The 22,644-nt window shown below is 46.7% G+C and overlaps 1 protein-coding gene across 11 annotated transcripts in view; it reads left to right on the top strand.

Moving 5' to 3' along the window:
- The window catches only part of KIF16B (kinesin family member 16B), a 266,440-nt gene that overhangs the window by 13,650 nt on the left and 230,146 nt on the right, over window positions 1-22,644 (top strand). For all 11 annotated transcript variants that reach the window (XM_084774700.1, XM_084774695.1, XM_084774698.1 and 8 more), the window contains exon 2: window positions 20,605-20,674. In XM_084774700.1, the coding sequence (XP_084630826.1) occupies window positions 20,605-20,674 (70 nt within the window). The remainder of the gene's footprint in view (window positions 1-20,604; window positions 20,675-22,644) is intronic.

The raw sequence follows: 22,644 nt of genomic DNA on the forward strand, positions 1-22,644 counted from the left end.
AGGCAAGCTTAAAAGTAAAAACAAAAGCAAAAACAAAAAACCCGCTATTGAGATAAACCCTTGAAAAGTAGCTTCTGGGCTGTGAGATGGATCTGCAGATAAAGGCACTTGCCACCGAGCCTGACTGAGGCGGCTCTCTGGGACCCACAAGTTCTCCTCTGACCTCACATGCTTGTGGTAGCTGTGCATGTATCTACATACATGAATCCATTTGTACACAGAAGTAACAATAAGAATAAGAATGGTGAATGTGAGAAATGTAAGAAAGCTCAATTTTGGTCTCTTTCCTCTTTTCTAAAGATTTTGTCCTTGTGTGAGCTGCTGTGACTTGATCAAATGAGAGCTGGGAGAATCTTGCTGGTGGGTGTGGTGGGTTCCCACACACCATGGCTTAATAACGTACTTTTCTGTCTTCTTTTTTGAAATATTTTTAGCCCTTCATTTTGAAGTATTGCAAAAATGGCAGAGTTCTCACGTGTGCTTCATAACACTTTAGCATTAGGACCGAAGCTAGGCAGGTAGGCTAGGCAGGTAGTGCTGTGTTGCTGGTGACAAGAGCACTTAGTCCCATGTCTCAGTCCAAGCTCCTACCTTACATTTGCATGTAAAACATTTACCTTTCTGCTGTTTCTACCTACTTTGCCTGCCTTGGCACATGTGGTGGCTAAGAACGGATGACACCCCTCAGAATGGCTTTGCCCATTCTGTAGACGGGGGCTGCCCTTCCTTCAGTGGAATGTGGATTGTGCTTTGAGCTGATAACACCTTTGTATCATGAAGTGGGACTGTGGGAGGGCTGGAGTTACAGCCAGCTGAGGAAGGGCGCTTCTTGGTGCTGTGTTCAAGGCTGGTGTTAGGCAGAATTACGAAATTACAGTGCAGAGGGTAAACCCAGTGTTTTCAGGGGTCATGCAAGCCAGGAGTAGTTCCCTATGAGGTGCCCTGACAGAGGAGAGGCTAAGTGGAACAATTTCTTGCTTCCCGGTTAGAGAAGCTGAGGGCCTTTTATAACCAATCAGTTTCTACATTTCAGTGTCTCTAGTATGAACACACTGATGTGAGCAGGCCATTGCTGTGGTCCCTGCTCAGCAGGTGTTTTGTCCTCCATGCCCTGGGTCCCCCGCTCTTGGGGTTCTCATTGTCATTTCTGTGTAGCCGGTGGCAAGTTGCAGAAGCTGGCGAGAAGGTAGAGGAGGCACAGCCACCTCTGGGCTGCTGGGGTGTAAAACACACTCGCATTCACCTTGCAGTGATGGGAGCTGGGCACACGGCTATGTGTGCGTGCAGAGTGGGCAGGGAACACTGTTCCTGACCGCAGGTCACTTTCTAGCAACAGTTCTACACTGTAAAAGGGACCCAATGACTAGAAGGATGATGTTTCTCTCTCCCTCACTGTTCTATCTGTTGGAGGCATCCTTTCCCAAGATGTGCCCACGGTATACTCCTTTCCTCCTCAAGGATGTGTTCAGATATCATTTCCTCCATGTGAGATCTCTCTGTTTACTCATCAAGGGTGCCATTCCCCATCCCTGGTGTTTTCTATCAGCACCTCTGCTTTTCCTCATTGTAGCACTTACTACAGTTTGTCACTTTGCATATTTTCCTTAATGGTTTATTATCTGGCTCCTCCAAGAGCACTGGGGCTGTTTCCATCTTCTTAGATTGTAGTTCTTCAACCTGGCATATACGCAGATGTTCACATTTTGAAGGAAACTGGGAGTCTGGGCTATTGAAATCTCTGAAATTTCAGACATTGGCAAGATTCATGCCTAAAACAAAGACACAGACAGACTACAGTGCAGGCCAAGCAGATCATCTCTCTGTGCGATGCTATCTGCCAGCTGCTCTCTGGCCCCCGGTGGAGGGCTGCCGGCTGCCAGAGGTAGAAGCAGAACTCCAATTCTGGCTCTGCCCATTGCTCATTTTACGTTGTTTCCGTTCTCTCTGCCTTGAGTCTTTCTTTAGGTAGTCATGTCTAATAGTCTGTTGCTTTCTTCCTTCTCTTCCAATATTACTATGGCAACCGAATGAGGCAGATGATACATGAGAACACCCAGTCATGATAAGCTCAGCTAATGCCTGTTTAGCGCATGGACGCATGTGTAAAATGTGCCAGTCCCTGTTCTTGGTTTGAGGACAAGTGCCAAGTTGAGCAATCCCAAACAGTTTCTGGAAGGAGGGGACTCTTGACCAGCATACTGTAAGATAGAAAGGTTCCTACTAAGAGAGGGCCTTACAGTCATTGTGTCTTTGAGTGTTCTAGGCTTGCAGATTCATTGGTGAATGGGACACACAGAGATGCTGTTCTCAAGGAACTTCCGTTCTCATGGCATTCTGTTAGAGGTGCAGTTTGAAGGATAGACATGGTGTGTGTGTGTGTGTGTGTGTGTGTGTGTGTGTGTGTGTGTGTGTGATATCACATTAAACAAATAAAGAGGAAGCAGGGAATGTAGACCAGTGGTAGAGTGCTTGTACATGTGTGAGCTTGGGTTTGATCCCCCAGCACCAAAAACTAAAGTAAAAAGAAATGCATGAAAATAGCTTTAATGATCTATTTAACCTAATATATAAAAATGTCATTTCAATATGCAGTCAGCACAAACAGCAAAAAAGAATGTTTGACTTTTTTTTTAAAGTCTGAAGTCTGGTATGTTATATTTACAGTATGACTTGATTTCAGTAGCACATGTGCCTTGCAGCTGCCATATTGGGCAGTGGAGGCCTATTGGGCAAACACAGGCTCACCGGGCTGAAAGTTCTGGATAAAAGACAAAACACAGAAAGGGGAAAGGCTCTAGATAACCACGGTCTGGGGGCAACTCTGCTGACGGCGTCGATGAAGGGTGTAAGGTCAGCGTGGCTTGAAAGACTCTCCGGGGGAAGTGTTCTAGCAGGAGTGAAGAGTGCTTGTGGAAGGTGGGTGTTTGCAATGTGCAGTGGACAAAGGAGGCCAGAGCAAAGTGCAGCAAGGTAGGGAGTGTGCAGGACAGTCAGGGTTTGCTCACCCACAGTAAGATTTTAAGTTTTGCGTTAGTGTGGAAGGGTGAAGATGGGATAGCCTGATCTAAATGCCATCTAAAGGTTACTTGGAGTTCTGCTAGGGAGCTGCTAAAGGCCCCAGAAAAGACGTGAAAGCCTCAGGGGCCAGGCAAAGGTGTGTGGTCATGACCATCCATACGGCCACTCAGCCAGCACACCTCCCACCCCACCAGGCACAGAGCCTTGTGTTGGGTTCTGTGAACATGGTGGACTTGGCTCCTGCCTTGTGAGCTCAGGTTAGCAAGTGAGTAGCCAGAGAAACTGGTTAGAGGATCAGAGGGAGAAGACAGATGTCACCTTGCATTGTACCCTGTATACTTACTTTAGGCGTAATTCTTGCCACATCTGAAATTTTAGGGGTTTTAATAGTCCCATTTCCCACTTTTATTAAAAACTTTTAACACCTGCTTACATGCCAGGTCTAGGGACTATAATTCAAGAACAGGTTAGAAATGGCCCCAGTGCTCACCAAGGCCCTGCCCTTCCAGTGCCATCTGGCGGGGTTAGTTTTCTGTTCACCTGATCACAAGGCTGGAATGTCAGGAAAGAGCTTGAACTTAGTGACCTCTGCGCTTCCGCTAGCATCACTCAGAACAGCAGGGCTCTCTCTGCTGCACACAGACAGCTAGTGAAGGTGAGCGGGAGAGATGGGCTGAGGTTATGACTTCTGAGGAGGCCAGGGGCCCAGTGCTGGAAGGAAGGGGCTTAACAACACTCCAGAGGCAGGCTTGCCCCGAGGGGACCCTATTTACAGGGCACCTTATGGTGTGCACTGATCACTACCAAGTAATCCGGAGAAGCTCTGCCTTTCTGCTGCCTTGGAAAATGAACCATGGAATCAGGGGAGGAGTTTTCACTCCTTGCCTGGAGCATTGAGTGCTACTTGGCTGTTTCTGATTTGATCTTGGCTTGAAGCCTTTGTTGTTGATTTTGATGAGTCAGAAGACTTTTGCTGTCCTTTGCTTTTCTTTAGCTGCCTTTCTTCTTCTTCCTTGACTTCTGCAAAGCAGCTGCCACTAATCAGTAACAGATGAAGCAGACGATTTTCTGTACCACATTCCTTAAGCCTTTGAAACATATTTGTACTAGGAATTTGCTCAATTGATGGCTTGGTTCATTCATTATTCATGAAGTATTTACACATTGCTGGGTGGTGACAGGTGGCCTTCTAGGCCAGCAGTTCTCAGTTTTGGCTTTGGGGTCTGTAATGCTCTTAGCATTTATTGAATGGGCTGGAGAGAGATGGTTCAGTGGTGAAGAACACTGTTTGCTTTTCCAAAGGACCTGGGTTTGATTCCTAGCATTCACAACCCTGTATAACTATCATTCCAGGGAATCTGATGTTTCTTATATGGACACTCATGCACATAAAGCACAAGTAAATTAAATAAAAATAATTATTGAAGAATCCAAAGAGCTTGCTCTTTTCTGAGCTCTTAACAATTTATATTTATCAATTTAGAAATTAAAATAAAAATTCTTAACACAGGAAATGTTAATGTGTATTAGCATGTTTTTATAAGTTACCAGAAATTTGAAAGAGAAAAAGGAAAATAGATCCTGGCATCACTAATAAAATAAGTTTAGCATTACAGAGTTCCCAATGGTGGTGTCCAAGGTGGGTAGAGCCCCTACCTTAGTGTTCTAGGTCCTGTGGTACCGGCAAAGCTTATTGTGAAAGTGAAGACTCACTGAGATTTGAAACATCAGGGAAGGTATTTGGAGAGAGCGAGAGCTAAGAGCCAAAGCCCGATTGGCCAGGGAGGATAATTGTACTGGGGAAGGACAGTGCGTGGGACGCCCAGAGGCCGTGTTATGGACCTGAGAGAATCCATCATGGCTCTGTGCTCGTGTTGCACTCAACAGAGGCAGCCAGAACTTTGATTTCTCTGTGTGGGCTTGGTCTGACATGGTTTTATTCCCTTGTTTATCTTTATAAACACATGTGGCTGTTCTCAAGCCTCTCCTCAGTGCCTTGAAGGAAGCTAAGGGCCTCTCTGGGTTGGAGAGCTTACTGTTTCAAGTGCTGAGTCGAGCCGGGCAAGCTCTGCAGATGTAAGTGGGGAAGCCTGAACTGTGGAGGAAGCTCAGCGGACGCGTCCCAGTGCAGGAGAAAGCAGGCTGGATTAAAATTCACTAGCAATCGCCAAAGATCAGAAAGGTGACACTTGAGAGGTGAAGGCTTGCGTGATACTGAAGGAGGCCTGCTCGTTTGATGTCATCCTGGTATCTCAAGAGGAGACCTCTTGGCCCCAGTCACTGGCTTTGCTTTGTGCATTCCCTCCTCCTTAGAAACGAGGTCCAATTAGAGGTGGAACTGTGTCACTAGATGCAACCTGAGACTTCCTTTGCTCTCACACTGCTGTCCTAGGGAGGGCCCTGGTCTGTTGGTTTTTTAAGCCTTGTTCAGTAGATTCATCTTTTACTTCTGCTCCTAAGTGGTGGCAGTGTATTTACTTTCAAGGACTCTGGGCTGCATTGTGGAACATTAGGTACCTGTTAAGAACCTGTTAATACTGTCTGGGGCTCACAGCTCTGGGTGTCGTTAGTTTCATTCTGCAGAAGTTGCCTCTGCAGGGCATCAGAGAGTGAAGAAACTGCTAGGGAGTCAGGGGTGAGAGTTAGAGAGATGCAGGGCCCAGAAGGGAGAGAGTGAGAGAGTTACTTGGGGCATAAAGGAGGGGAGGAGGGGGGAGAGGGAAGGAGAGAGGCATTTATAGTGTGGGTTCCAGAAAGCGCATCCTGTCTCATTGGTGGCTACTTTAATACATCTTAAATGGGAAATTAGAAAACCTGACAGTCATACTGAATTTGTCCCAGCCAGATTACATTAAATTTTATTTGCTGAAAGTAGTAAATTTCTTCACATCATCCCCCGTTTTCATCCTCTCTCTGCCTTTAGGACACTGTGAGGGAAAGAAAAGTAGTGGCTCGAGAGCCACCTCCAGAGCCTTTTGATTGGGTGTCCCTTCATGGTGGAAGTTCCCTCCTGAGCTCGGCATCCTCCATCTCCTGTCCTGTGTTTCGTGCTGCCTGCCTCTGTCGTGCATCTGGGAGTGAGGCTGGGAGGCTGCAGTGGGTTGAGTTAGAGCGTGGAGAGCTGAGCAGCCCTTCTGGGGAGACGCCGCTCAACCGTACTTCTGTTGTCCTGTTGGAGCCCCTCTATGTTTCCAGAGAGACGAGAAATCCAGATTCGTACATGAAGGCTTGTGGTTTGGGAGATGCAGTCACTGATGGGAGCTCCTCAGCAGAGGCCGTCCCTGTGCAGGATGACGTTTTCAAACTTTGGGTCTAGATGGCCTGCTTAACACCCTTCTTTTCTGTTTGATCTATTCACATTCCCGCTTTACTCTGGCTGTTTCCTCTTAGACTTTCCTGTCATAGTTAGTTGTCAGGATTCTGGGCGGAGCCTCTGACTGATCTTTCCTCATTGTCTTCTTGCTCATAAGCAGCCATGAACTACATGCAGTGTTGAGGCAAACCAAGAAAACCCACAGAGCAGGAAATGAGTTGGGCCAGTAGGAATGTCAGACACAGCTGTGCTCTGAACTCTGCTAGAAATCTGCACAGCGGATCATAGACACTTTTCCCTCAGAGTGCGCATGTCCTTTTAGCCCAGTCTGAGGGGACAGAGCAGTCCAGACTTGTCCCCATCTTACAGCTGGCCAGTTGCTGAGGCTCTGATTAGAGGCCCAGTATCTGTAGCTGACTCGGGTTCTGAGACCTTTGGCTTCACAGCCCAGCACCGCCCAATACGAAAGGTTCTATCTGCTGAGGGCTCTCCCCAGGTCTCTCATCAGATTTCTTAATGGCCCATTGCAGCTCGTCTCCCTCCTCTGACTGTTGGTGAAGGCATAGGTTGTCCTTCTGAGACTGTTAATAGGTGAATGGAGAAACAAACTGTTGGTTCACTGGAGCATAGCCTTCCTGGCCAGTGTTCCTACCTCAGGGTCAGATTTAATAGGCTTGGGTACAGCCTGGGCCGTGGTTATGGAAAGCAAGCCCTCTGTGTGTGTATTCCTGTGCACTACAGAGTTAGAGAAACTGGGTAAGCATCTTTGCTGGCATTTACCATACTGGATGAGCACCACGTATGGTATTTTCTGCATATGGGTCAGTCCTAGGTTGTGCTCAGAAGCCACAGGGCTCTCCTTGGGTGAGGCCCTGGTATTTGCTAGGTGTGTGGCAGCTCCTGCAATTTTATACCTTTGTCACTCTGGCTAGAGTGACAGACTCAGAACTGGTGTCCCCTCATGTGACCCTGTAGTCTAAAAGGAGCAAGGCCAGTAGAGAGGTGGGTTTTTTTTTTTGTTGTTGTTTTTTGTTTTTAACTTTAATAGTATTTTAAAAATTATTACTATTTTTATTCTTTACATATACATTGTATTATTACACATATATGCAGTAAACTACATATAGTAAGAAGAACCATAAAACAATCAGGAATTATATAAATCTTACATTCATAGTATTTTGGCTATTTGAATTTGGCAACCTTGAAGAAAACATCTTTCCTATCTTGATGTGTCTAAAATTCTGAATGTAAATCAATATCTATTATATCTTATCTCTGAGAGCTGTTTTTATTGAGCAGCACCTGATCAGGCTGAAGTAGGCAATTGGCTGGGTTTAGAGTGCAAAGATTATCCTGGAGAGGAACTTCCTGGTGACCTGCTCTTTGGTACAAAACCATGTTCATGTTTCTGTTTTGGACCAACTTTGATTTACTGACCAAGCACCCCCTCCCAGCCCCAGAAAAAAAAATCCAGGCTCTCTTTGGTTCAGTTTCCGAGGCCTGGAGTGAGGTGAGACTCATCCACTTTTTAGCTGGCTTTGCTTTTCTGGGCCGTCTGCTGTTGCCCACACTGACTCATGTGGACTCTTGAAGGGCATATATCTTAATTATGTGCGTCTGTCCCTCCTAGGGCCTTGGAAGGGGGAAGCATTGTTTGTCCATTGCTCTGCTCCTGCCTCTGGCTGCTGGGACTTTCTGAGTTCAATGAGGAGGCACTGGGCTTTTGCCCTGGGAAGTGGCTGAGGACAAAGCAGTCACTTCATGGCATGTACCTCACAGCACAAAGACAGAATGACCAGATGCAAGTGCCATATTTTTAAAAAGCGAGAGAATCTTGATGTTTCTGATAATCTTTTTATGACCTGTGGCCTTTCAGGTGTGTGAGTGAAGGTAGAACTTTTCATACCCAGAACTTCTGAAGTTTTTCATAAATTAGCCATATATCTTCATCAGAAAATATGGTAAAATATGTTTTCAATATAACCCCCATTTAAGGGAAAGAGTTGGGAAAGGTTGTGATAAAATAAATCTCCCTTCTGGCATGGGAGCTCCCAGTCTGCAAGGCAGGGCAGGGCTGGCCTTGGCTTTGTTTTGTTTACTAGTAGATCTATAGACCTTCTCCTGGTATGCGCACAGAGTAGTAAAGCAATATTTGTGGAGTAAATGGATGGATCTTGATTTCATGATCAAATGCATCAATCAGGTGTCTAATGTCTGCTTGGCCTTGTGATACCTGATTTCATCTGTCACATCTTTTAGTTAAAAAACTGTAGCTCACTAGTCACACAGTTGCTGTGCAACTAGTGTTACTTGAGCAAAAGTCTGTACTTGGAGTCCGTCAATGCCAACATGCAGACAAGAAATCCAAGTCCCAGCTAAATTAGGGAGTATGCCCAGAGTCCTAAGGCTGTCAGGAGTCAAGATTTCAACCCATCTCATCCCCTCACTCCTTCACAGTTAAATCATTTTTAAGCCAATGTGAATAGTAGACGCTTTGCTTGATGGAATTACAAGAAGCCAGGATTGCACTTTACTCTACTGTGACTGGAAGGGAAAAGTCTTAGGGGAAAAGTCCAGCAGTTAGGTTTGCGCCTCTGTCACTGCCCCGCCCTCCAGTGTGTATTTGGTTGATGGTGCTACAAGGGATCATCTTTCCACAGGCTGTTGTTTCCCCTGGCCCTCGAAGACACTTTTACTGAGAAGGTTTTCTAGAATATGGGTAGATCTGGAAGGCTATAGAAGTAGATGAAAGTACAGAGAGTTTATTTCCCTGTGTCTCATGCCTTTGTATCTGGGATGGTCAGGGGTGTAGTAGTTATTGTCTGACCAAAGGCATTGAAGACGTCTGTAACCTGCCGGTGGACAAATGGATACCACTTCTTTTAACTTCTCCCTTTGCAAAGGAGTTTGTTGGCTGTGTGTTTTGGGGAAACGTGCCACAGATGAGTGGGCATATGCAGCTCCTTCTTTCCCACCTTTCCCTATCTTACCTCTTTTTGAGGCACTGTCTCATGTAGCCCAGGCTAGTCCCCAGCTGGCTTGGCAGCAGAGGATGACTTTGAACCCTGGCTCTCCTTCCTGTAACTCCCTACAAGTTTGCCTCATCACACCGTTTCCACCTCCTCATTTGTCATCTTTCCTGTGACTCCAGAGGAGATGAAGGCTCCTTGTGTGTGGCTCTAGTGTCAGGGTCACAACACTGATCTCTGGGAAGAAGATAAGCTTCATTTCTGCTCGTTGGAGTCGTTATCTGCCAAGTTAGCTGATGCTTGTGGGGGGCGTTCCTCTGCGCTTAACTGTTTAAAATGGATACTGACGTTAGGAACCGGACACTCATGCTTGAGTTAAAGAATAAGATCTCGTTTTCAGTCAGCTGCTTCATCCATTCCTTCATCTCATTAGAGCTTCCCTCTGTAGCCGTGGGGATGTTTCCTAGACCCCGTTAGCTGACTTCTGAGATGGAGGGTGGAACCAATCGTATGTATGCTGTGTCTTTTTCTATACATGCATATGTATATTTGTCATAAGGCTTAACTTACAAAGTAGGCCCAGTAAGAAATTCAAAGCAGCAGCTGATACTACAGCATAGTACAGTTACAATGAATACTCTAGTAAACATTGGGTGAATGTGACCTTTTCCCCTGAAGGAGATAAGACAGACACCACTGTGTATTCAGACTGCAGCCTAGTTCAGCCAGAGGATGCCAACAAGGGGTTGTTAATGCAGGCACACTCATTCATCCAGATGTTTGCACTGTATGAGGGCAGTGTTAGGTATTATGAAATACAGAAAAAAGCTGGACATCATAGCTCACCCCAGGAAGATTTCAGGCAGATAGGGAAGACAAACGTGTCCAGTCACCCTGAAATTGACAGGTCTAATGTCTTAGTGCCGTGGCATGTTCTGGAACCTCACATGGAAACTGGCTGGGGGAGGCAAGTTGTGTCAAGAAAGTATCCTGAGAAGAGACACTTTAATGTGCTCTGCAGGGTACATTAGCTGAAAGAGAGAGTTCCTTTCCAGGCTGAAGGACCCAGTGTGGTCCCTGTGAGCCTATCGTCCTGTTAGGATAGTGTGGAATGGGGGCAGCTGGGTACTTCCGGGCTATATGGTGTGGGGGGGTGAAGCTAGTTGGGTTTCTTGGGTCCTGTCCAGTGCCCGATATGTATATCAAGGCTTAGTCCCACTGTGTGCCCAGGGAGCCCAGATCCACATGTTTCCCACCTTCAGGAGGGTGTAAGTGGCTCAGAGTCAGGCTGTTAGCTTTGCTGTCAGAACCCTGGATGTTTATTTTCTTTCTTAGAATTGGCTGGTGGTTTGGGCTGCATTAAGATGGCATGAGACTACTGTCTAGCACACAGCACAGCCAAGAAGTTGCTATGGAACAGTTAGGCTTGGCAATCTTGGGGTCACAGAGGAGGACATTGTAGGTCAGCCAGGGCGGCCTCTCCTAAAGCAGGCGGCCCATCGCAATCTCCCAGGTGCTTGGCTGCTCAGCTAGCCTCCGGGGTCTCTGAGCAGGCGGGCCATCGGAATTTCCCAGGTGCTTGGCTAGAGTGGGACAGGCCTATTTGTTAGTCTGGGATGAGGTTGTGCAGGTGACTCTGCTGATTGTCAGGCTCAGGGTATTGCAGGCCATCAACACTCCCTGACCCTCACCCATGCTTTGGAGAGAACTTCGCCCACCTGTGCGCCACCCCTTGGAGCGCTCTATGGCCTACTTGTCTCTCTGAACCCTTGTGCTGTCAGTACCACACCAAGACACCCAGTTGCATTTCTTTATGCACTTACCATTATCTAAAATGAGGTTGAAAATTATTTTTCTCTGAATTGCATGGTTTGGTTACTCTTTCCCTACACCAGGAGTTCTGGGCATATGAAGACACTAAGTATCTAGAGAGGGAATGATTGTGTACATTTTCCCACAGCATCCCAAGTAAAGGTATATGTGGCTCCCATGTGCTCCTTTTCATTGAAGATCCTGTACATCTTAAGAAGACCCACTTTGTACCAAAACTATTCTTTTAGGCTGTTCTTTCCACTGAAGGGGGAGGCATGGTTTGACAGACAGGAAGCTATCTGCGTCCTTGCTCAGTGGCCCCAGCTCAGGGCAGTCTCCTGGGGAGTCTGGGTGCCTGCTGTGCCGCTATGTGTGCATTGTCTTGCTTCTGGAAGGAGCTGAGGTGGGAGACACTGGGCTTGGTGTCCACACTCATTCTTATTTGGCAGCCAGCTGCTTGGATCTGGGGAGTCTCCCCGCTGTGTGCCTATGCTCGGTGACACTCTGAGGATGGGCCATTATAAGTCCTGCAGCGGCAGGTGGGGTACATCCAGGCTATGTCTAGGTCTGTTTTACCCCAGTTCTTCTAGTGTTGGGTGACCTCTCTTTTTTCCTTGTTGTTTATCCTGAGGGAGTACACTGATGAATAGAGGATTGCTAGCATCCCACAGATTGGCTGCCTTTCTGGAGTCCCAACCTGTTCCAGATGACAGTTGGCTTTCGGCCTAATGGTGGGTTTCTGATGCCATCCCTAGGTGAGGCAAGGTATGATGCCTTTGCAGCTCCGACCTGCTGTGTTACCTCTCAGGTGTGGAGAGTTTGCTGCCTCCTGTGACAGTCACTCTATCCCTTGACTCCTGTGTGGGGTGCCCTGCGGAGTGGAGGGAGGTGCTGCAGGTCCTTAACTACTGCCACCTCTGGCTGGCATTTGGGTGCAGGTCATGGTGCTGTGACTTAGCTGACTGTTGTGGTGAGGTGGATCCTGAGAATCATATGGGAATCAGGGTGATCATCTGAAAATTTCCACTTTGGAAGCTTTTTCTTCAGATTTTCCACCATGGGATTTTTCTCAAGTTTAGCTGAAACGTGTGTGTGTGTGTGTGTGTGTGTGTGTGTGTGTGTGTGTGTGTGTTTCTCTTCCTTCCTTCCTTTTTTTTTTTTTTTCTTTTTTTGAGACAGAATATGTTGCCCCAGCTGACCTCTAATTCATGTCTTCCTGCCTCAGCCTCCCGCGTTCTTGGAGCACAGGTGTGTGCATCACCACACTGGGCGGCATCTGATCTCACCGAGAGCGAGTAAGAGCTGTGAGCAGTTCGGACTGTGCACAGATTTCTCTTACTCCCAAGTGTTCGGCATCAGCCGTGAGGCAGGAGCAGCACAAGAAGAGGAAGCTGCAGGGAGCTGGGTTCTAGACTTTGATGTCAGGGGGCTGGCATGTACTCCTGGAACTGCTGCTCTTTCTTTGGGTATCCAGGACATACGCTAACCCACCTTCCTGCCAGGGCTTTGGGTAGACGTGGCTGTGTGCCTCTCCGTGTGGCCTAGCCTCAGGAGTGCAGTCTCCTGGGTGAGTCTGTGCTGTGGGTTATGGGGAGTACTTAGGGCACTTATACGGGGAAGCTATTTGATTATCTGAAATTCAATATGATCAGATAATAGATATTTTATTCGGAGCTCTCACTTAAACAGGAGAAGCACAGCTGGGTAGAGGCAGGTAACTGAGGGTGTCGTTTTACATAGTTGAAGCACACAAGGGCGGAGAAGGGCAGAGGCCAATCTAGACTCAGCAGAGGGTGAGCTAGGGCACAGGGACATGTGGATTGCAAGGCCAGCCATTGTCCTCTGTGTGGCCAGATGCCAGGAGAGGAGGCTGAGTCAGCCACGAGCTTGTCCGGAAGCAGGAGGAAGCACACAGTGTTTTGAGGCAGGGGCTGCTGTCTTTTAATTAACTACATTGATTTTAATTATGAGTCATATCAAATAATGCTAAAACAATTCCAGTGAGATGTTTAAGTTCGTTTTCTTGTCCCCCGAGGCCCTGCTTATTCTCTTTGCAAAGGTCCCCGGCAAGCAGCTTCCTGCTGGTTCTGTCAGAGACGCGTTGCGCAGATGGAAGCGTAGCTCTCATGCTCTTCTGGCTCTGTTGAAGTGCAGGTGTGGTGGCCATTGGCAAGCTGGTCCATTGCTTGTCTTTTCTGTCTCTTACGTGCCCCATGGGCTTCTTTCTGTTATAGCACAAATGGAGCTTAAATGCATTTTAAAATTGTTGCTGTTGAATATCCTGCAGCTAAAACAAAGGCAGTGAAGCTCAAAGGCTTATAGCTTGAGACTTAGCCAGGCGAAACAGGAGGGTTTCATTTTTCTTTACAATAAACTAGTAAGGATCGTCCAAGGGAAGGGCTCCCTTTGAAGGTTCCAGCATCCTTCAGTTTGGCAGTGTTATTGAGTGACCAAATGCCCTTAGCAGTTTGAATTGCTGATTGCCGTATCTGGATCGCCATAGCTATTTTTTGGTAATTAGCATTTTCCTGCTCACCTGTGTGAGAGCTGGCATCTTTGCTTCTTTCCTTGAGTGGATGCCTTGAGTCTTTCCCATTCTTCTCTGGCCTCAGCCGTCCAGTATTGATCTGTAACTCAGCACACTCACTCCAGCTGGCTCATTTGTAACATCATATGATCTAGTTTCCAGACCTTTCAGATAAATTACTTATTTATATGAAGGGGCTGTAATTGACTTTTCGGTTGAGAAACCCAATTCACCAGAGTGGCCGGAGAGAGACATAGTTCATTTTACTCTATTACCAAATCAATGTTCAAATGATATTTTAGGATTATTTATTTTCCTCAATATAAGAAAAATGTCAAGATTTATTTCCCATGCTTCTTAAATGTCAGAGGAAATTGACCTGAGGCTGGGGAACTCTCTGTGCCTGGTCTTTGGCAGTGCTGGGTAACGAGTGAGAACCCAAGCACTCGGTGCGTATTGGAAATTGTGCTTTTGTGCCTGGCATACCTGGTGTGGTTGTGTGGGAAGCTGGGTCCTTGCTTTTCTGGACCTCTATGCTTCTCAGGAGAGATGAGGCATGTGAGAGTGGGGTGAGCCACGTAGGTATAGGAAGGCTGTTCCTGAAGCTTAAGTAGGAAGAGCTGCTTAGACTAGACCGCAGACAAGCTTTGTGTGAGAAATGAGAAGAGATCAGTTCCATGGAAAGACAAGACTGAGGAACAGCGGTGGGTGGGGGAGCCAGAGGAGGCAGAGGCTGGTGTCATTGCGTAGGGGTGATGGGGAGGCCTGACTAGGCAGAGAGGGTACATCATTGAGGTGTGTGTGTGTGTGTGTGTGTGCGCGCGCGCACGCGCACACACATATGCAATGCACCAGGACAGGCAGTGGATGGATCATAGGGTAGTAGAGGTGGGGAGGCCGGGGAAGGCAGGGGATGGGCATCATTGAATAGGCTGTGGTAAGAGCTGTTCACACAGTGAGCCAATCAGTTAGCCGAGCAGAGAGACAAGTGTCTCTGGTTGGCGTCTGAACTGCAGGTTCTTGAGAAACATGTGAAGTCCTCTGAGGAGGGACAAGGCAAGGGCTCCAGACAGCTGTATGGAGGGGGTATGCGTGAGCCCACCTGGAGGCATGGCTGGGGCCTGGCCAAGGGGAGCAGTGTAGTACTGGAATGGCAGTATGAGTCAGGGCCGTCCTGCAGGGCTTTGTGAGGCACTGATAGCTGGACGTTCTTCTGTAGCCATTGAGACGCCCCAAAGGTGTTTAAACTCGGTGCTGTCATGGTGAGATGGCCTTTAGAAGGCTTTCTGGCAGCAGATAATGGAGTGCACACGGGAAGAGACTAGACTGGGGCAGGGAGCAGTAGGAGAGGCCTGGCTTTGAACAGTGGCAGTGGGGGAGGGAGATGAGCCTAAGGCCAGCAGGTGGTGGAGTGGACAAGACTTGGTAACTAAGTGTTGGCTTGAAGAACTGGGGTAAGATGGATTTCACATGGACCCTGAGGAATCGTGGCACCTAAGGCTGGGGGGTGGGGTGGGGAAGAAAGGACCATGAACAAAAGCCACTGTCTCCAGTAGGTGATGGGCATGGAGCAGAAGTGCCCAGTTCATGGAACGCAGGCAGCTGAAGGGTGGTTCAGCATTGGCGGCTCCAGCCAGTATGGAGACCAGTGGGCTTCTACTTGTGTTTTCAGGCGCTAGCGTGAGATTTGCTCTCTGGCTAAAGCTGTACCTAGCCGGCATCTTTATTGCAAATCCTCTATGATTATTTTTGGTGTGAAGATGTATCTTTTTCTCTTAGTTTCATTCTTGATACTTATGGAAACAAGTTAGAAGATTAGCTGCGACACTTCCTCTCTGGAACAGATAGCCCTCTGCTTTATCTCAGTGGCCTACAAATTAGGTTTCAAAATGAGTTCAAGCTCTCGACTGCAGCCCTGCAGTGACAGTGGGTACGGAACATGCTAGAAGCCGATGCTTGTCAGGGACCTGGGAGTGAGCTGGGGCAGGAAGCTGGCTGTCCTGATTCTCAGATGGCTTCCTAGGTAGGATCTTGCCATTCCAGTGTTCCTGGTTAGAAGTCTCTGTACCACGTGAGAGCAGAGGGTTATCTGGCCCATTTTCTTACATCCTGCCATGCAGTTTTAGAACCAAAGAACAAAGGTGTAAAAAGTAGATGGTGCTTATTTGAGGAGTCTGTTTCCTAAGAGTAAATGTAGTAAGAGCAGAATAGCAAGACGGCACATGGCCTGATGCCAGCGCTGCCTGTCCAGGTCTCACTGCTCACCAGAGTCATGTAGAGGTTGCTGTGAGGCAACACAGTGGCGCATTCCATAGGTCTGAGATGACGCTCCACATTCCTCATTTCAGACACACTTTCTGAGGGCTGCCTGCCTGTGCAGCTGGCTTCCAAGCACATTTTGAACAAGGCCTGTGTTGGCAGCAGGGATTGGAGGTGGGATGGTACTAGTGGTCTTGACTTCTTGAGATAAGCTTTGGACTACAAGAAGGACGAAGCTGGTCATGTTCCCTGGGCCTCTCCCACCACCGCTTCCCAGCTAGGTTAATCTGGGCAGCTCTGAAGTCTTGCTGTAGCCTCTCCATCAGTGGTCAGATTTGAGAAATGCTATTAGAAGGATGCTTGTTTGACACCGCAGTCTCTGAGTGGCACCTGTTAGTGCTCCTGTGGATTAGGTCCTAGGTGTGTCTTCACAGCTGAGACGTGCCCTTGATGTACTTAATGTGCTAGAAGTGAACATGGAGAGGAGCTTGTAAGTGTAACTGCTTCCGGGGATCTGAGGTGGGGATCCAGGAACACTGGGCTTGAGTCAGGGGTGGTAGGTGGAGTGTGAAACACACTTTCTTTCAAAGGCAAGGATTGGCAGTAGTCTGAGGACAACCACGCCATATCTAATATAACCAGAGAGTGTATCGTTTTGGTCACCTGAGGTATGTACTGATAGTAGTTGTTTTAAAATTCAAAATTTAGGCATAGAAGTTTATTGAGTGAGGAAGGGCCACTGTGGAACCAGCAGGCATCAAGATGGAACAGCCTGCAGTGCAGGTACACGAAGTCTGAGCAGCCCTTGCTGGGCTGGGTATGCCCGTCGTGGTCAAATGCTCAGGAAGTGTGATTTGAGGAGCCTTTTGTTTTATGGTCATATGAACACGGAGTGGCCTAAGACTTGGTGGTACGCAGCGGAAGTCTTCTTCAGACTGCTTTGGAAATGCCAAACCTAGTTCTGGGAATCCACTACAGGCCTGGTGGCCTACTGCAACATGATCATGCTCATGACTTTTCTTTGATCCTGAGGTGGTCAGGAGTTCCTTACCAGAGTAAAGGAACTGTCAACTAGTTCCTTACCAGAGTAAAGTAAATCCCAGTTCATTTTACCAGAATTATTTTGGCATGTGTTATTTTCAAGGATAAGTTATTTTAAATTCACAATAGCACCTTTCTCACACATAAAACATTAATTATAATCCCTTAATGTCAAATGACTGTCTTATTCTCTACACATGTTGTAGTGTGTGTGCATGTACCCATGGAGGCCAGAAGTTGACGTCAGGCATCTTGCTCAGTTCCTCCTCATGTTTTGAGACAGGTCTCTCTCGCTAGAACTCACGGATCCCACTACACTGACTGGCCAGTGAGTCCCAGGGATCCTCCTGTTTTCTCCCCTCAGTCCAGGGATTACAGGAATGCTTTGCTCTGCCCTGCCTGGCCTTTTACATGGTGCCAGGGATCTCAACCGAGGACCTCACGCTTGTGCGGCAAGCACTTTGACTGAGCTGTCTCCTAGGTCCCATGTGTTATGACTTTTAGAATTGCTATTTCTGGGTGGAGTGAAGTCCATGTGGGTGACATACCTTTAATATATGTTTTTAATATATAGATTTCCTTCTTTCTGCTTGTCACAATTCATTATTTTTACAAGAAAGCGGTATCAACTGTCACTTCATCAGCTGGATTTAACAGATCCCCTCCCGTGATGGTTTGGCATGATCCTTGATTTTTTTTTTTTCTTCTTCACTTTTTGGTGGTTCAGTGCAGGTCAAGGTGGTCCTCTGGGTGAGGTATAGACAAGACTCCCAACCAGTGGTACTGGTACTTTAGGCAGGACCATCACTGGACCATCTTGCAGAGATTGGATGAGTAGCCACGATGCTCACAGAGTGGTCATTAGCTTATGATGGACAAAAAGCACAAGGCTATTTTAATTCTGTTATTTCTTTTACAAATTATAGTTGGGAAACTTGTAACAGGGAAACTTCCATTTAGGCGACCTTAAGTAGCTGATATAGAGGAGATATGGAATGCAATTTATTCTCTCCCTTTATTTACAACTGTCTACTAATAAGCGTTCAATATAAGACCATGCCTTTCCTTCCCTGAAGGGGACCTCTTAGTTTTAACTTTTTAATTTAGAGTTTATATACATTGATTAAATATATTCTCATGTTTTGTTGCTGTTATTTTGGTTCAAATATTTCAGCTTTGGCTAGTGCTAAGGTTCTGACATGACCTGTGGTTTGTGGGTCTGTTTTAGGGCTTCTCACAACATGGCAAGTGGCCTTTCCCGTCACCAGGGCTTTAAGAGAGAGGGCAAGGATAAAGAGAGAGCCAGCCAGGTAGACATTACGGCCCCAGGAGTGTGACTCCGTCTGTGTTCTAGTCATTGGGAGTGACTCACCAGGTTCAGCTTACAGTGAGGGGAGGGCCCAGAAGTGGTGAGCGCTGGAGAGCATTCCTGCTTGTTTTGGAACTTGCCTTCCACAATCCCAGTGATCTACTGTGGCCTTGCTTTCTTAGTGAGAAGGTTTTGGTATTTAGATCAAATAATTTCTTTAAGAAACCTGAGTTCTTTTAGTGGAAAATGATATTTTGAGGCAGTTTTTTGAGTATGATTCTAGATCTTTTCAGGAGTCAGAACCAGGGAGCTGTCTGTCCCTATCTGAAGTGTCTGGCCTCTGACTCGGTGACATTCTGACATTTCAGATAGTTTCAGGTGCTGGACACGGAGTGAAATAGCTGTGGGCAGGACCTGACTAATTATGAGAGATGCGTAAAGGCAGTTCTGTGTAACATTTTCATGTGCCTGAATTTTTACTGTGACCTGTCACACGAGGTCATGTTTGAAATTGACCCTTGCGGCATCATGTCAGGGTTCCTGAAGCTTTCTAATTTGGAGCATTTTCTTTTTTAGATTTTCAGATAAATAGGAATATATAGCCTGTGGTTTATTTTCTCTCTTGCTCTGTCTTTCTCTCCTTTTCTTCCCTCCCTCCCTGCCTCCCGCCCTGTCTTTCTTTCATTTAGATAAAGTTCACACTATGCTTTCCCATTCAGAATCCATACTTCATCCCTCTTTTGTGTTTCTTTTTAATCTCCTAGTTCAGTTGGCAGTGGCTCTGAGTGGCACCAGCATTCATGGCTTATCTCACAGTACACAAATAAATATCTCAGAATGGCCACGAAGGATAACTAATTCTGTCACATTGCATAGACACAATCCTCCATGACTTTTGGAGATGTTCTTCCACTGTGTGGTACAAATTTTGATTCATTGTTTTCAACTTTCTTTTGAATTTTAGATTGTTTAATTAAATTTATTTCTGCATACATTGTTTTCTAAATATGGTTTATAGATAAAGTAATATAAAGAGAAATCCTGCTCCTGTCATTGGCTCTTCCCGCCCAATTTCTTCTTTCTCCATTTGTAGCCTTTTGAAAAAGACTAAGGTTGCCCTTTTGTTCTTTATATGTAAGCAATATCATCCTGCATATGTTCTCTTTGGACTTAGAGTGGGATTTTGTCCCTAAACCTATTATAAATGAAGACTATAATAAACTATAATGCTCTGGGTGCATTTAGCCTATAGAGCCTTCCAGATTGTTAACAGGATAATGTGCAGTATCCATTATAGTATACTATAATTTGTAGTATAGTTTACATGTATTGTGATTTCATGGCCAGTTGGCATATGAATTGCTGCTCTCTGGCATCACTAAAGAGGACTGGATTGTGGACCACTAGTCTAGGAAATGTTAAAAATTCAGAATTCAAGTTAGGATTAATATTGAATGTTTATTATTTTCACTCCCGAGTGTGAAATGCTAAAATCAGATCATGAAAGGTGAGGACTGCTGTGTGCTTTCCCCTGCCTTGGATTCCACTTAAATCATGTCTCCTGGTGTCCATGCCATCATGTGTATAGATATCGTTGTCAGTCCTTTTTGATTAGCATAGCATTCTTTTCCATACATAAACAGTCTCTTTTTTTCTGGTTGAGACCTGATCTTTCTGTGCAGCCCAGTCTGGCCTTGAATTCATGGTCTTCCTGACCCAGCCTCCCACGTGCTGGGATTACAGGCCCCTGCTACCTAGTACACAGTGCTGTTGGAGAGAACTGAGCTCCTCAGGATTTCTCTCATTTCCTGTTACTGCTCTGTAAGACGTGTAATTCCCAGTGGATCTAACCAGGTAGTGAGTGAGGCGCAGAACCCTGGCCGCTCCTGGGAGCAGCCCACAGCTACAAGCATCCAAGCTTTTGACTTGCTTTTCATACAGGATGGGAGGCTGCCTTTTGTATGACACTCCGCCTTTTATGGTGCCTGGCATTTTTTTTTTTGTTGACTTGTCTCACAGTAGAAATTTTTGCAGATTTTGACAGCACTTTTTTTTTTAAAAAGATTTAATTTTCTTTTCTTTTTGGCATATGCATTTATATTATTACATGTAAAGAGAAAAATTACATACAGCAAAATAACTACGAAATAGCCCCCTCCCCCCTTTTTTTTGGTTACTCAGTTTCTGATGATGGCATATGTAGTTAGCAAGGATGTGGGACCAGTGCTATCTGGGATTGCTTTTCAGATTTCATTTAAAAGCAAAGACCCTTATGCGAAAAAAGCAAATGAAACAGGTTTATTTCAAAATAGTCTTTTGTTTCCCAACATGTTCTGTTTTATTTATATTGCAGGGAAAAGGACCTGGAGGCCAAGTTTATCATTCAAATGGAGAAAAGCAAAACGACCATCACAAACTTAAAGGCAAGTGCTGCCTGGGCCCTGCTCCCTCCATGCTTGCTCGCCTGTGTGAGGGTGGTGCACAGGGCTGAAGCCCCGCCCTTCCGCAGCAGCTCAGTGCAGTTAACTGTGTCCCTATGCTCTCTGTTGGCCTTAGGCCTGAATCAGAAGCCTTGGTCTGATCCTGGTGCCCCCCCCTCCCCACCCCGCCATGTCTCCCCCACCCCCTCTCATCTGACCTGAAGGTCAGTCAGACTCAAGCTGTTTCTCTGGTCTGTGGGTTCCTACTGTAGAACCTATCATTTCTACCCTATTTTCTAGCCTGATAGTTGCCTCTATTCTGTGAAGTAGCCAATAGTCTTGACTAGATTTGTTCTCAGATAGATCTCAGGTAGCCGAGGCTGGCCTCGAACTTGTGATTCTCCCGCCCCATCTCCTCAGCGCTAGCATTGTATACATGCACCATCACATCGGGTTTATGCTCTGCTGGGGATTGAACCCAGAGCCTTGTGCATGCTAGGCGGACATTCTAACAACTGAGTTATACCAGTTCTCTGTTTTGATTTTTAAAACGAGAATCCATCATGTATTATGCTCCTTGATGATCTGACAACTGTTGTTTTTTATTAACTGAGAGATGAAAGCTTAAAAAGGAAACAATGAAAACTGAATTACTTTCTGGAAAAAAATACATGAAAAACTTCACGATTTTTCAAGATGGTAAATTCTTCCTTTTGCCTTTAAAATATACTATTTATTTTGTTAGCGTACTGGATAAGGAAGGACGTTGAGTGCTTTCACTCAAGGCAGAAGCAAGGTGTAAAGGAGATACTAAGACACCCTGTGCTCTGAGGGATACGCCCTTCAGTTTGGAGCTATGGCTCTCTGAGGCCTGCTGTTCTGTGGCCAGGCGTCTGAGGAATACAGTTCTATTAGTTCATGGACCTGGTCAGTGGATGCCCTGATCCCCAGAGACAGGGACGGGATGGGACAGTCTTCTCAGAGGCTGTGCTTGGGAGTGTTGGCTTCCTTTCGCTGGAGGAGTTCTCTGCCAGAGTGCACTCTTCCTGTGCTTAGTGCAGTCTTCAGCACACCGCGGCTGTCTCTGGCCTCCCCCAGCCTGCCTTCTCTGGCCTCCCCCAGCCTGCCCTCTCTGGCCTCCCCCAGCCTGCCCTCTCTGGCCTCCCCCAGCCTGCCCTCTCTGGCTTCCCCCAGCCTGCCCTCTCTGGCCTCCCCCAGCTTGCCCTCTCTGGCTTCCCCCAGCCTGCCCTCTCTGGCCTCCCCCAGCCTGCCCTCTCTGGCCTCCCCCAGCCTGCCCTCTCTGGCCTCCCCCAGCCTGCCCTCTCTGGCCTCCCCCAGCCTGCCTTCTCTGGCCTCCCTTACCTTCTGTCAGCCTCTTGCTTAGAGCTGCTTTTCCTGTGTATCACGTGTCTGTGCTCGTGCTGCCTGTGGTGCTGAGTGCTCTCTTGCATGTGTCCTATGGAATCCGTGTTCCTTGACTGCTCTGCTGCCTTTTGTGTTTATACACATTTCTTACTCTGGTGATTGATTAACTAGAATAGGTGTCAACAATGTTTTTCCTGTAAAACTTTTGACTATAAATTTTAGTAAGTCTATGAAAGTTTTATACATACAATGCATTTTGGTCATATTCACTATTTACTTCTGCTTCTCCTAACACTTCCCAGATCCACCCCCCATCTTTTCAACTTCACATTCTTGTCTATTTCCCCAACTTCATATCCTTGTCTGTCTGTCTATCTTTAACGTATAATCCACTGAAGCCAGTTTGTATTGCCTGTATAGTCCGAGGGAGCACTGGAGGGTGGTTAATCTACAGACCTTTCCTTCTCCAGTAGCCATCAGCTGTTGGCAGCTCCTCGTGAGCTCCTCTTCCTCCTGGCTGGAGTGCTGAGAGGCTTGGCTTTGTGCAGGCAGCCATAGCTGCTGGGAGTTCACGAGCACAGTGGTCTGGTCCTCTCCTGTCTAGAAGA

The sequence above is a fragment of the Acomys minous genome (genome assembly GCF_964271855.1).
Source record: "Acomys minous genome assembly, chromosome: 3".
Classification (NCBI taxonomy): Eukaryota; Metazoa; Chordata; class Mammalia; order Rodentia; family Muridae; genus Acomys; species Acomys minous.